At 37.3% G+C, this 13,704-nt stretch overlaps 2 protein-coding genes across 2 annotated transcripts in view; both read right to left on the bottom strand.

Annotated features, from left to right (window-relative positions):
• The window catches only part of LOC140937221 (uncharacterized), a 5,551-nt gene extending 1,413 nt beyond the window's left edge, over nt 1-4,138 (bottom strand). The window contains exons 1-2 of the mRNA XM_073386757.1: nt 3,969-4,138; nt 2,939-3,443 (exon numbers count right to left, since the gene is read on the bottom strand). Coding sequence (XP_073242858.1) covers nt 2,939-3,443; nt 3,969-4,067 — 604 coding nt within the window. The 5' untranslated portion in view covers nt 4,068-4,138. The remainder of the gene's footprint in view (nt 1-2,938; nt 3,444-3,968) is intronic.
• Nucleotides 4,139-8,424: 4,286 nt separating this feature from the next.
• On the bottom strand, nt 8,425-13,680 carry LOC140939171 (voltage-gated hydrogen channel 1-like). Its single transcript, XM_073388732.1, has 8 exons — nt 13,407-13,680; nt 13,120-13,259; nt 11,958-12,031; nt 11,446-11,499; nt 10,854-10,906; nt 10,662-10,738; nt 9,999-10,114; nt 8,425-9,095 (listed from the first exon to the last, which is right to left on the bottom strand). Exons 1-8 carry the CDS (start codon nt 13,541-13,543, stop codon nt 9,057-9,059), a joined length of 690 nt encoding a protein of 229 aa, XP_073244833.1. The 5' UTR covers nt 13,544-13,680; the 3' UTR covers nt 8,425-9,056.
• Between the last annotated feature and the right edge of the window lie 24 nt (nt 13,681-13,704).

The raw sequence follows: 13,704 nt of genomic DNA, 5'->3' as shown, positions 1-13,704 counted from the left end.
CAGTCCTCAATCCATGACGTGTCCTGCAAAAAAAAAGCAATTTTTAAATTTTTAAAACATTGATATCAAGATGATTATATTTCAGGCGAGCGCACTTTTGGGGCCTTCCACACGTTTGTGTTCACTCTGACTGACAATATGACTGATAATAAATACATTTTTCACAAGTTTCCGTATTTGCCTCGTCCTTTATCGAAACTCTTCGCGAAACTAAACTGTTTTCCTTGCATTCTGTTCCAATCTGCATATTTGACCTGTTGATAGTTAGTTGACATAGTTGAATAGTCTGAACATTTGGGCCCTCCTTGCTCAAGAACACTAAGAAGGAGGTTTTTGTTAGTTATCGCCGCGGAAAGGACAAAGTTCTGTTATACTAGCTAGTCTAGCACATCAAATGATTTTATTCATTTTTACTCATTCCCAAGAAAACAGCAAGAAAGATAGCTAGAAGCAACTTCGGCGCCCCATTCTAGTCAACACTAAATCCTACTGACTTTCAAAGGAGTAAGTATATTTAATTACCTTACGCACAATATATGAATTCTTCAAAATTGATAGCCGGTCTTAAATGTCTTCCAATATGCTACCCGAAATCAACCACAATTTTTTATTTTAATGTTTCTTTCCTTGTATTCTTACTTAAACGCGGCAATCAGCAGTAACAGTATTCAGTTATTTTTCAAGGAGGAAAATCTTTAATTCGATAAACATTGCAATGTTACGCTTCAGAATCAATGTACCTCAAAGTTTTAGCTACGAAAGTCCTAAAAAGACCGGCTGCACTCTCTTGACTTAGTGTCAGTGATCAGTATTTCTTCATACTGAAAGAAGAAAGATGACAAAGATGCAACTGCTTCTATTAAACATAAGCTTTTGGTTAATTCTATGCACACGATGTTTTGATGTAAAAATCAGTCCCTCTTGTATTTCAGCCCGTTGCAGTAAATGAATGGTATACCTAGAGTGCGGCTGTTTTTCGGCAAAAAGCCCGTTAAAATCGCTTTTGCTGGTCGTTGGCGGCGTCTTGAAATGCCCTGACATGTAAATATGCTTTTGTTTCCCTACCTAAGTTCTCTATTTTAATGCGCATTTCTCGGTCTTCCCAAAAAAGGTAACTAAGCTCCTGTTTATATGGAGTGGGGGACTCCGATCTAGTGGGGTTGGTTTCTTTTGTTTTCACGCTCTGGGGGACACAAAACAAAAGAAACCTACCCCACTAGACCGGGGTCCCCCACTCCATGTAAACAGGGTCTAAAATGCACGCTTATAATGCTCATCACAGAGAGGCTTTTTTATTAATTCTAAACGAGGGCTTAGAGTTGAGAATTAAGAGGTTTCAGAGGAAGAAAGATTGGACAGATATTAGGACACCTTGAAAATTTCCAAATTTACAAGTCTTACAAGGCTCTGTGACCTCTTGTATGAAATACCACTCAACCTTGACTTGGTGTCACCTTTTTTTTTCCCATACAAATCCTTCTAATTTTCGGCGGCCATTGCAATCGCAACACTTGAGATACTCGGCTGAATATTTATAGGTTACTTAAGTTTTATATGATCGTACAGTTCCAGCGAAAACTACTTTTCCAAACAGAATTGTTTTCATGTTGACAGAAAGTCGATCACGTAACCAACTATTAAAAAAGGTCTATTTTTTTATCGGCTGTTCAACTGTCCGATTACAAGCAACGTCTAATCGGAAAGGTCAATATTGGACAGTTCTGGTCTAAATCAGCCAAATTAAGCAATTTATCATAACCACTACAATTTCCTCAAATTTAATTGGTGAATTAACTGCTTTATTTTTCACTAATTATTGTGTAGGTTTGTAATCAGACAGTTGGCTGTAATAAGACAGTTACATCATCCAGTCATACTAAGTGCACTCAGCTAAATCCACCAATCACAGAATTTATCGCAATAACCATAACAACAACCACTTACCCTACCAAATTGGGGATTTTTCAAAATGGACGAATTTGTAACATTAGACAGTGTCTCTGCTCGTGATAGTTTCCCTAATTTTGGATAATTGGTATTAAAAGCTCTTTCACAAAAAGGAATACATGCATAGTATTCTCGGAAATTGCAGTGCTTATGATTAATCGGTGACAGGACTTCGTGTCGTCCAATTGGTTCGAAAAAATCATACTCGTGATTAAAAAATCGGTCTTCTGCTACGCGATCGTCCGATTTTGTTTATCACTTGTACGATTGCAGACCGCCGGAGACTGGACTCAAGTCAGTCCCATTACCTTTAGATACAAGGGTTGCTGAGAACCAATCAGATTCGAGAATTTTGTTATTGACACAAACAACCTTAAATCTGGCGTCAAAATCAGGGAGTTATTTTGCCACCCAACTGTTTTTACAAGTCCATCTAGTTTAGAAAATTCACATGTGTGCATGTGGCTGGTGATGATCCCAATTGTTAGGTGACAAGTTCGTACCCTGAGATTATGATAAATGCATGAATGTCGAACACTGGACGTAGTCATCCGCCAAATCCGCACTTGCTGAGTAAAAATTGGGAAAAGATAGCTGAGAAATGAAATCCAGGGAAGAAATTGCTTTTATGCAGGGTGAAATGCTAGGTCACAGAGTACCAGGTTTATGAATTGAAGGGATCGCTAGTCATGGTTGAATTGAATTCACAGAAAGTGTCATAGCGTCAGTTATTTCATATAAACATCGGTATTAGCAGGGTTTAGGTCGAAGTCCAGATTATGAGATAAAGAAAAATCGATTCTGAATACAATTGCTGGTTGAGTTATTGGTGTTTTTACTGATCTAAATATCTTGGTTACATTACTTTCAAAAACTTACAACATGTATTGAACTGATGTACGGAGATAAGTCTACATCTCCTTAAGGATTGTAATCTCGATATACTTTATTCCTTTTTGTCCTCCGGTACCGTAAATCTCCAGGAACAGACCGTTGCCAGGATTCAGCTTGTTCTGGTAGATCATCTCTCTGCTGAAGCCTCCGTCTAACGGGACAAAACAGGTTCCCCACCGGTCAGACAGGCTCAACTGGATCTCAAGTCGTCCGGGATAGTAAGATTCAGATGGTATGGGGCGAGGAGCACCTGAACGGCGGTGACTCATAGTTGGTCCACTGGCTCCCTCGATGCCAAGACAGGGACCATTGTAGTAATTCTTATTAAGCATGCCAATAGAGCGACTGCCATCAGAAATAACAAATGAAAAATCTCTCCCTCCTGCACCAAATGTTGTTTCCAAGCCAACGTTCATCTTGATAACAAGGTTGGCATTTGCAGAGGTAACTGCTGGCTGGATCAGGGGAACAATCATCAGGCGAGAGAAGGCGTTAGGAGTGCCGAGGAAGGTGAGATTTCGGGGCGTGAGGGAATGGTCGTAATGGATGAAGGTAGCAGCACTTGCAAGTTTAATGGGAGTGAAATACCGATAGAACAGTATCTAAGTAACAAAAGAAAACCAACAAACGTTAGCCACTGTAATAAGTCAATTAATGGTAATCGAGTTCTAAAACAAGTAAAGAAATACATGTATATATAGAAGTTTTCGAGTATTGAGAGGAAGATCTAACCTTTATTATACACTGATACGTGGCATGATGCTAATTTCAAAGAGAAAGGGGAGCAGATTTTACATTCTTGTCCGGATGGCAAGAATGCTTAAAGAATTGAAAATAATCCCTGAGTAAAGATGTTGAATGAAGATGAGAAATGGTTCGTCTTTTATGCGAGTGAAAGATGACACTACACTGAAACTTTTTAAACGAAATTAATACAGTTAATCTGCACGAGCTCAACTCTATAATAAATTAATATTAAAATATAATAATGTCCAATAAATCAGTAATGAATGCTTTAGACACTCTCTGTTGAGAAACTAAAAAGACCGCTACATTTTCTGATCGAAGGATCCTAAAATTAATTTTCTGGCCAGCTCACAGAAAAATGTTATTAGCACTTGAATAACCTGTCGCTGACTTGTTTGTGGTGCATTCTGATTCTTGAGATCGCCCCCCTTGGCCAAATACGTCGCGGCAACTAACGCCAAGAAAAGGAGTTTGATCATGGTTGTTTCTCTCAATAAAAACTGAACGAAACTCTGAAGGGTGAGGCAATGCAGTTGAACGCAGATGTGACTCGAGGACCTTAAACATCCAGTGAACAGGTTTTGAGACAGCTGGTGAGACTGCCCTTGTTTAAACAAGTGTTGGCTTCGCACGGCACGTCATAAGTTGATTGAGAGATTGCCTCCGATCAGTGCAAACGGAATAATTTCAAGTTTTGTATAGAGCGGTTTTCATTTGAGTGTCGAAAAGTAATTGGTTTTGCACTTTCTACACGATGCGATTGGCTTAAAAGATTCGCGCCACCTTTTCATCCAATCAGAAGTAAAACCAAAGCCAATTGTGACGCGCTCGCATGCATTTTCCCGCGCTTTGCGTCAGCCACATGTAATTACTTCGAGTTTTGATTGGTTCAATGTATTGTCTGTGTCCTACGTGATTGGTCAGAGTAATTACTTTGGTTTTGGTTTTACGACACTCAAACGAAAACCACTCTAACACTGAAATTGAGAAGAATTGAGTATTTTTCAGCAAAGATTTAGCGCCTTGTCCTAGAGGTTTTCCAACTTTGCATTTACTCTGAAAACGAGTATTTTTCGCAGTACGAAATTATTACAAATATTTTTTCGTTCCTTAGCGAAAATTGATCGAAATTAAACTGTTTTCCTTGTATTTTCCTTATGTGATCATTATTCTTAATCCAATCTACATATTTCACAGTTTGTTGACCTACTGCCCTTGATCTCGAATAGTCTGAACATTTTAATTCAATGGAGTCTCTCCTCCAGTCCAATTAAAGCCTTAGATTTGTGTTCGTCCTTATCGAAAGGGACAAGTCACAGAGTCATATTAGCTACAGTCTAGATACCTCATTCAGCAGATTTTTAAATGGAGTTATAAAAAAATATGACGCTTAATAATGGCTGCTTGCAGATAATAATGTGTTTATTTTTCGTAACGATTGAGATATTTTCAGAAACATTTGTGACAATAGTCAAGAATTTTTTTTCATCTTTTAATGCAACAGGCTACCTGAATTTCTTGAGGTGGCTCGATACAGTTTTTCAGGGTTAATATCTCCCAAGTTTGAGCATAAACTACGTCGCCATAACCAGCGATTTGGAAAAACTGCCACCACAGTTGTATTAGATAAAGAAGAAAATTTGTTATGATCAGGGTTCCAATGACATCGGAGTTGTCATAGCAACGAAATTAATTTGTTATAGTAGACCGATTTGTTAAAGTAGACCAAAATGTTTTAAAACCGCTAACAAGAGCGCCTCGATACATACTAATCAAATCCTTCTTTGTAGCAATCGGCTGGAGCTATCCCCATGGTCTTTTCACACACGTTCTTAAAAAGATTGAAACTGCTATGAGGTGAAACTGCATGTCAAAAGCGGTTTTTTTCTACAGATGACGTCTGAAAATGAAGTTTGACCATTTTTACCGCATTTCTAACCATACAAACTTCATCCCAAAATATCTCGATAACGCTCTTACAGATTTCGCTTAAACTTCACGAACACTGAGGCGGCTATTAGAGGAAAAAACTCCCGTGAAAGATTTTGGAAAGAACAGTTCCCGGTTCCGACAGGAGCCCTGGTGCCGAGAAATACTTCTGAAAGTAAAATAGGAAAAGGCGTCATTTCGTTGCTATGGCAACTCCAATGTCATTGCAACCCTGATCATAACAAATTTTCGCCTTTATCTAATACAACTTAGCAGGCAATTTTTCAAGATTTTTGTTTATGGCGACGTAGTTTATGCTCAAACTTGCGAAGTATTTACCCTGAAAAACTGCATCGAGCCACCTTAACAGTGATAAACGAACCGCAAAAGCCGTTACAAAAAACGGCAGTGCCGTAGCAAGGTAAGATTTATTGAAGGAGCAAATCACGAGCAAATCAGGAAGCTGCTAGGGGGGTCCGGGGGCATGCTCCCCCGGAAGATTTTGAATTATAGGGTCTCTGAAATAGTATTTTAAGCCTTTAGAGAGCATTAATTTCCAGCAATTTTTTTTTTATTGAAGCCATTACTAAATAATTTTGACGCTTTATCGAACCGAAATGAACACATTGAACCAAAGAGCAGCGTGAAGGGCGTGGCTGCTGACCAAATTAAACTTGCCTGTCAAAATTATTGAAGGGGGGGGGGGGGAGGCAGGCAGCCCCCGGCCCCTCCCCATACTCCGGCACTGAACGGTCTTAGCACTAATTAACGTCAGTTTCTATCGAGAATTCTTTCAGTTCCTTTTGGATAACTGTTTATCGGTTTGATTGGTTTGGCTATACGTGCAAGAAGATAACGTTTTGTTTTGCTATTGACTATAGTCTGTGTACAGACGTCCCCCCTCCCTCAGGAATCGGATTTTCCCTGAGGGAGGGGAGACGTCTGTACACAGGCTAATTGAATACTGCTGTTTTTACTGTGTTATATTCAATGTTCAGGAATGTTGCCTAAGACCACACAATATTTGAAACGGTTGAGTCGAGTTCTGTTTTCAACGAAAAACAGAAAGATGGTGAAGGAACGTGACAGCGGAGCTTAGTAAGGACCTAAAGGGACAAAGTGTTCTGAAAACGGCTTTTGGAAAATGAACGTTTTCTTTCGTATGTTTAAACCGTAACCGGTCATTTCGCCCCGGTTACTTAGCCCCCCCCCCCTATTTTTGAGTCATTTAGCGTGCTTTAAATGTTATATAAATATTCCTCGTTCTATAAGCCATAAAGCGAAAAACACAAACGACAGCTATAACACTAATAAAATTTTTTATTTTTTTTAGAAATAACTCCTGTGTAAAAATCAACCTACAGTTATTTATAATAATCCTACTGATTTTGCTATGGAAGGAATAAAACCTATTAAAGTCACTGTATTTTAAATTCAAATTCATTCTGCACAAAACTATATAATGTATCTTGATTTCTCTAAAAATCTATGCCAAAATCTTAAAATTTCTTTACACATTTTTGGAAATTGTACATTATATGTTGATATTATTATTATTCTAATCATAACTGTAAGAAAATTTATAAAAAAAATCTGAATGGCTATCAACTAACCTGATTTCAGCCTTAATAAGACAGTTTAATCGGACAGTACGCGTCATGCTTAAGTAATTAGGGACTTTTAAGGTGATGTTACATGGGACGATTCGCAACGACGATTTTTAGCGCAACACAGCGTTGTAATGTTGGAACAATGTTGTAACTATTCGAAACAACGTCACAACAATGTTGCAACGCTGTGTTGCGCTAAAAATCGTCGTTGCGAATCGTCTCGTGTAACATCACCTACGACGGCGACGGCAACCTAAAAAAAGGCTGCAGTGCGTCACGCTTTTTTGTACATTTATTTGCAGTCCCCGCACAACTACGACGTGAAATGACCAAATTTTAATTTTACTTGAGAACGGGAACGGCAAGGCCTTAAATTCTACCATCTCTGTCTGAATTCGTGCGCGTTCTCCTCTCTTCAGCTCCAATCAAAATTCACTTCTTTTTAATAACAGGGCGAATTGGGATAATCGCGAAAAATTTTAAAAGGATGCGAAGTCTGTTTTTCAGCCACGTTTTCATGGACGTCGCCGTTGTCGGATCGTAAGGTCCCTATTGGATAGTACGCGCCATCGCGCGCACGCTTAAATGGCTTTTTTTTTCACTGTTGGCAAAAAAAAATCTTGGAATTTCTTGTGTTTTGATTTAAAAAAGAGCCTTATATATCACAAATTTTGTCAGAATTATGATTAATTGGTAACAGAACTTCGTGTCGTCCAATTCGCTCTGTAATCATAAACTCGTGATTAAACAAATCGGTCTGTATGATTACAGACCAAATTGGACTCTACTCAGTCCTGTCACCATTAATAGACCTTGTCACGGTTTTCGACGCCATCTTGACGAGTAGGCAAACGCGTGAGAAATTGCAGGGTTTGTATGAGAATCTAATGTCGAATAATTTCCGTAGAACGGCTGTTAAAAAAAAAAAATTGATTTGTAAACTAAAGCGTCACTCCCAAGGATTCTACTAGAAAAAATTGACGGCGTTACATGCACTGGAAGACCTAGAACCACTTTTTTAAATTTTCTATACATTTGTCTGTAACAGACAAATGTATGGAAACTCTAATGGCAGCCTCTGGAGAAATTTAGGCACAGGTACACCTCCAAAATATTTTAGGATAATCCTTTGCTTTGTAGCTTTAGTTTACAACTGATATTTTTTTTTAGAACAGCCATTTTACGGAAATTATTCGACATTAGATTCTCATACAAACACTGTAATTTCTCACGCGTTTGCCTACTCGTCAAGATGGCGTCGAAAACCGTGACAAGATCTATAATAATTTTAGTTACTGACCAATGTGGCAATTTCAACAGCTTTGCTTCTTCCTTCGCTTGGTTAATAGATCCACTACCGGTTAGCCTGTCTACAGACGCCCCCCTCCCCTGGGGTATCCTCGTTCTTAACTCTTCTCCTCGCCATTTTTTTCGCACCTGTTTAGACTCGTTTCCCTCGGCCCCACTATCTGCCCCTGGGTCTCTGAGGATGCCCCTGAGGGTGTCTGTACACAGGCTAACTACCGATATGTATACAAACTACATGTAGCTAATATTTATAACTAAAATGTAAAAGCTACATATACCGCCATATCTAGTCTTCATTGATTTGTGTTTCAGGCCATTAAAGATTTTGTCCTGTATAAAAACATATTTATACTGATTTTTCTAGGAAAACTTTCTTAAAATGTTCGAATATTTATGCTTAAGGGCTGTCATTTGAGCCGATATAATTTTTACTCTTTTTAGTCAGTTTAGTCTCTACTGTTGATTTGTAGCGGGCTAAACTTAAGAATAAGTGATAGATTGTGTCATCCCATAAAATTACTAATTGCACTGCAATGTACACTATATATTTGTAAAAGGTAATATATTCGGTCTATTTCATATCTAAACACTTGTTATGCTTCACAAATGTAACTAGTCTAATTATTGACTTGGCTCTCCTTTAAATGTCTTCAATTCAGACTGAAATGACGAAAACAAAAAAAAGAAGAAGAAAGAATTAAAAATGTACATATAATTTACCCAAGAAACACTAGGGAGCAGTAATATATGAGCTACTCGTAAGGTCTTTCCTGATTTTTTCTTTTAAATAATGGTAATTCATTGTCTACATGTACCATTGTTTTCCATTGTTTTCCAGTTTAGGTAGCAAACCAGTTGGCTTTGAGCTTTCAAGGAGCTGCTAACGTGGAAGCTCTGAGGAACTTGTTTGAAGATGTTCATGCATTTCAGATTGAGTTGGAATTTGAAAATGTTGGTTTCAGGGAAAACCAGAGTACTATGGTAGGGATAAACCACTCAGAGAATAGGTTGGAACCTGGGCCTGGGCTCCCCCTGATTTTTAGACCAGAAAAAAATTCTTTTTTTGAGACCGGGCCCTCCCCTCGCTTATCTCAGGGTCTGGATGACTGCCCCCACCCCCCTTATCTAAAGGTCTGGATCTGCCACTGCTATAGATGTGATTTTTCAACAAAAATTCCCCCAAGCCATAATACTGGCCTTAACTGATTAATAGTGATGTATGCTTTTTGCAAAAACAACTGGGAAAGCAAAATGTCCTGCTAAGATCTTCTTACTCAAAAAATCCAAACATAATGAATTTTAAATTTAAGACGATCCTTCGATCATCCCTGTGCCTTTGAATCTGGAGTACTCCCATGGGCTCTAAAGATCTTGGTCATAGGTTCATTGGAATTTATTAGAATGTAATTTGTTTGGGCAGTCTGTATTATTTGGCTTTTGTGTTTTACAGAAATAAGTCAAAAAAATCAATGCTGGGACATAAATCTATAAATCAACAAGAATTCAGTATGTTATATCATGTGTCCTTCCTAAAGTAGTTTATAGTTATCAGATATACCATACCTCTAACAGAGCACATTTGGTCTTTAAATGCTCAACTTCTTCTTTTAATGCACTGTTTTCTTTCTCTAGTTCATTAACTTTTCTTTCTGCTTGCATTTTGACAGAAAGAACTATTCCTGTTGATTATGAAGGCAGTGAACATATGTAGTATCAATTCATAACTTTCAAACCAGTTTTCAACTATATCATAGTTTTTAAAACAACTGTAAAAATTTTGTTGCCTAAACAACATAGCGGCAGTAACAAGGAAAAATTAAACTCCTTTTTTGGAATGTAAAATATGATACATTATCATATTGAACAAAGGCTTTGTTCTCTGCCTCCTGTGAGCCTGTTGATGAAATCCAAATTTTGAGTTTGATCATGCAAAGGTGGGTTGTGGTCACAACACAGAGCGAGCTCATGTTGCACACCATGACTGATAGCTTTTAGGTGATCATTGTACATCCCCTCTTGTACGGTATATACATACTAAATTGTAGCTAATCAACACACATAATAGTGGGGAAAGTAAGGTGCATGTTGTTGTTACACTTGCAGTACGTATACACTGTATTATGTAGATAAACAATCTGAAAATATTCCTGCATGATCACCAAACTACAAGTTTTTGAGCAAAACATTAATGTTTTGAAAAGGCCTGAAATGTAAAATCTGACGTACCATTTACGATTCTTGTAACTCGCCACAATCGCAGAAGAACAATTAGACTTACTCCATCAACAGCTCCTTCCTCTCCACTGTAATGAGAAAAAGCTGACCATCATTAACAATTAACCTCCTCTTTGTAAAATAAGTCATCCATGAGCCTTTTGTAAAAAGCAATCATCAAATATTTAAGCTGTCTACACAAACCTGAAGGCAACATCCAAAGAAAATGACACTATCACTACAATCCCATCAAACACCTGCCAAATTAAAAGTAATACTAAAATTCTGAACTATAATATGCAGCTAAACAACAACAAAAAAGGAAATCTAAGATCACTAAAATTTTAGTCTTCTTAATCTCACATTCTGTGGACTCTAGAGATCATTAGTCTTTTAGTCTTCTTAATCTCACATTCTGTGGACTCTAGAGATCACTAGACTTTTAGTCTTCTTAATCTCACATTCTGGTGGACTCTTAAAAAAACAACATGGAAAAGGATTCTTTCCCAAGCATAAGCTTTGGATTAATGACCAAGAAATGCAAAGATTATGAACTAAAAATATTGATTATTTTAGAACCAATTTTTTCTTAATAATGTCAATCCACCCAGATGTTTTAGATTACAAATGTATTTTGCAAGATCTGTCATAATGGATTCAAGAATCTACATGTAGATTTTGATTTTCCCAAAGAAGGATATGGGCATATAAAGGGCAAAAAAATAAGCTTAAAAATTATCTTGAACATTGAACTTTAGTTTATCATGCTATGCATTGGTAAAATGAACAATCAAACCTCCATCTTGTGTTTAAAAAACTTTAGCCCCATAGCATAGACCTTCAGAAACAACTGTAAAGAGAGGAGTGAAATATCACCGTTTGATCAAATCTTCCAAAGGTGGGGGGTTTCTCCTGTGTGGTGTGGGAGGGGATCCTCATCAAGGAAATTGAAATTAAACTCCTAAAACTCTGGGCGTGGCTTAAGCTAAATTTGTTCCTAAGAAACTGAGATGCCATTCTGAAACAACCAGCCACATCAAAGTTATAGCAATAATTGTACTCAACATGGACGAATACCTTTCAGGTACAGAGTAGAGTGAGAATGTATGGGAAAAATATGATTAAAATGGATCTTATGACACAAGTCATTACTATTCATGGCACCCTAGAAGACTGAGAAAGTAATGTATTTTGTGATCTTTGACTGTAATAAGCAATCATAGACTGGAAAAAGGTCAGTCTTGTGAGTTTGTTGGCTTGGAATGCAACTTTAAGACCTTTTAAAACTGGAAAATTTTGTTTAATTACCTCAATTATAAAGATGGACAAAATAGCAATACTAATGTAGTGAAGGATATGAGGTGCTGGATTGTCATGATGAACTGCAACAAATAAAAGAAACATTCCCTTGTTTAAACTTCAAACTTTCTTGTAACAAATGCAGTCCAGTTGGTTTGCAATTGCATATTTGCAAGAAATATTGGATGTGTGGATGACACAATGCATTACGTCCCTTTTGAACTTGTTTTGCACCAATGTTGCAAGACAAGTCACCCGTTTATGTTGTCCATTTTATTGTACCTTAATGTGATTGGTACTCTCCTTTTTAACATCTTGATCTCAGTGCCTTTTATCACAGTTTTAAGGGTCATTTATTAGTTTAATTGTCACTTACCCAGTCATTCTATAATTTTTCAGTTTTGCTTGGTTAATCAATAAGTCTTTTGTATGGTACTGGTAACTGCTGATTATAATTCAGTTAAGTACTATTAATACTTTTCCATCCTTCCTTCTGGTTAAACCTGTGTACATGCAACCCCCACAGTATATCCAAGAAGTAAACCAGGAGAGTAAATGGGCATACCCAAAATATTTATCTCTTGGACTTGCTAGCAAGCAATATTATTTTACTTATCCATTTAATTAATTTTTTGAACTTATTTGCGAAATAAAACAACCAGAAGGGAAAAAAATGGTTTCATTGGACAACACTTATTTTCATCATCTTTTAACTCTTACTGCTGTGGAGGTGACCACAATTTTGCTTCACTCCTGTACCCAATCTGAGGCCATGGCTGTAGGTATTTGCAATACTTGTAGGTCCTTGACTAGAGTTTGCATGTAAACTGTAGTAAGGAGGTTTTTGGTTTGCTAGGTCATCTTTTCCAATGTTCAGGTGTTTAATTATTTAATATTGTAGGTTAAAATGAAATTCAGGTTAAAATAATTTCAACCAGCTTGATTTGATCTCAGTTCCCTTCGCTTCTTTACCCTTATAAGAGTCTAATAAATATTCATGTCCACGATGGCTAAAATCATGTTAACCTGTTTTTCATTTTGACCTAAACACTGCATGTACAACAAATACAAAGTGTAACCTCTAGCTGGTTCATCATCTGGCAGATGCAATAGATTGCCTATACTAGGAACGACAAAACACACTGACAGCAGCAAATATGCCTGCACTCACCTTTGATAGCTCTTAAATCAAGAAGTAATTCTGCAATAACAATGATCATGTCCAGAACAACCAAAATTATGATAGCATATTGTGCTTTCTGACTGTGAAGAATTTCACACAGCTTTTCTCTGTGGTCTTGAGCAGCTGGCCTAAAATAAACAGTAGGAAAAAAATCAACATCATTGCAGTCATTTATATGCAGGATGGATAAATTAAGCTGGCAAATTTCAAGGCATTGCCAACTAAAGAAACACGTTAGAAACTAGAAAAGAAGAAGGGTAACAAATTAAACTTGCCTTTGGCTTTCATCTTCTGCCAATTCCACCCCGCTTTCTGAAACTACATTACTATTGGTAGATATCTCCATTTCCTTCAAATCGGGCACTGAAAGTGACTCATTGTCAACTAATGTTTGGCAGTCTGATTCCTGCATTAAAAACTATATATAGCAAAACAATGACACGTGATTTGCACTTGAGGCGGAAGTGCCCTGTAAAGTAATGAAAACATGAACATTAAAATGCCTGAAATGATTTCTCGCAGTTTGTTGCAAAAAAGCTAAGAATAGTAACCAAATACCTCTATATGGCATTA

This window comes from Porites lutea, chromosome 5 (assembly GCF_958299795.1).
Source record: "Porites lutea chromosome 5, jaPorLute2.1, whole genome shotgun sequence".
NCBI lineage: Eukaryota > Metazoa > Cnidaria > Anthozoa > Scleractinia > Poritidae > Porites > Porites lutea.
Note: the sequence above shows the minus strand (reverse complement) of the source record. Positions and strands in the feature narration are given on the sequence as shown.

What these genes read in the sequence shown, in the direction of transcription:
- LOC140939171 (XM_073388732.1), bottom strand. Translation starts at nt 13,543, where the DNA reads ATGCAGGAATCAGACTGCCAAACATTAGTTGACAATGAGTCACTTTCA. An exon ending in TGTCCATCTTTATAATTGAG is followed by an intron (nt 11,500 to 11,957) that starts GTAATTAAACAA and finishes CTCTCTTTACAG; the next exon opens with TTGTTTCTGAAGGTCTATGC. An exon ending in TCTTTGGATGTTGCCTTCAG is followed by an intron (nt 10,739 to 10,853) that starts GTTTGTGTAGAC and finishes TTCTCATTACAG; the next exon opens with TGGAGAGGAAGGAGCTGTTG.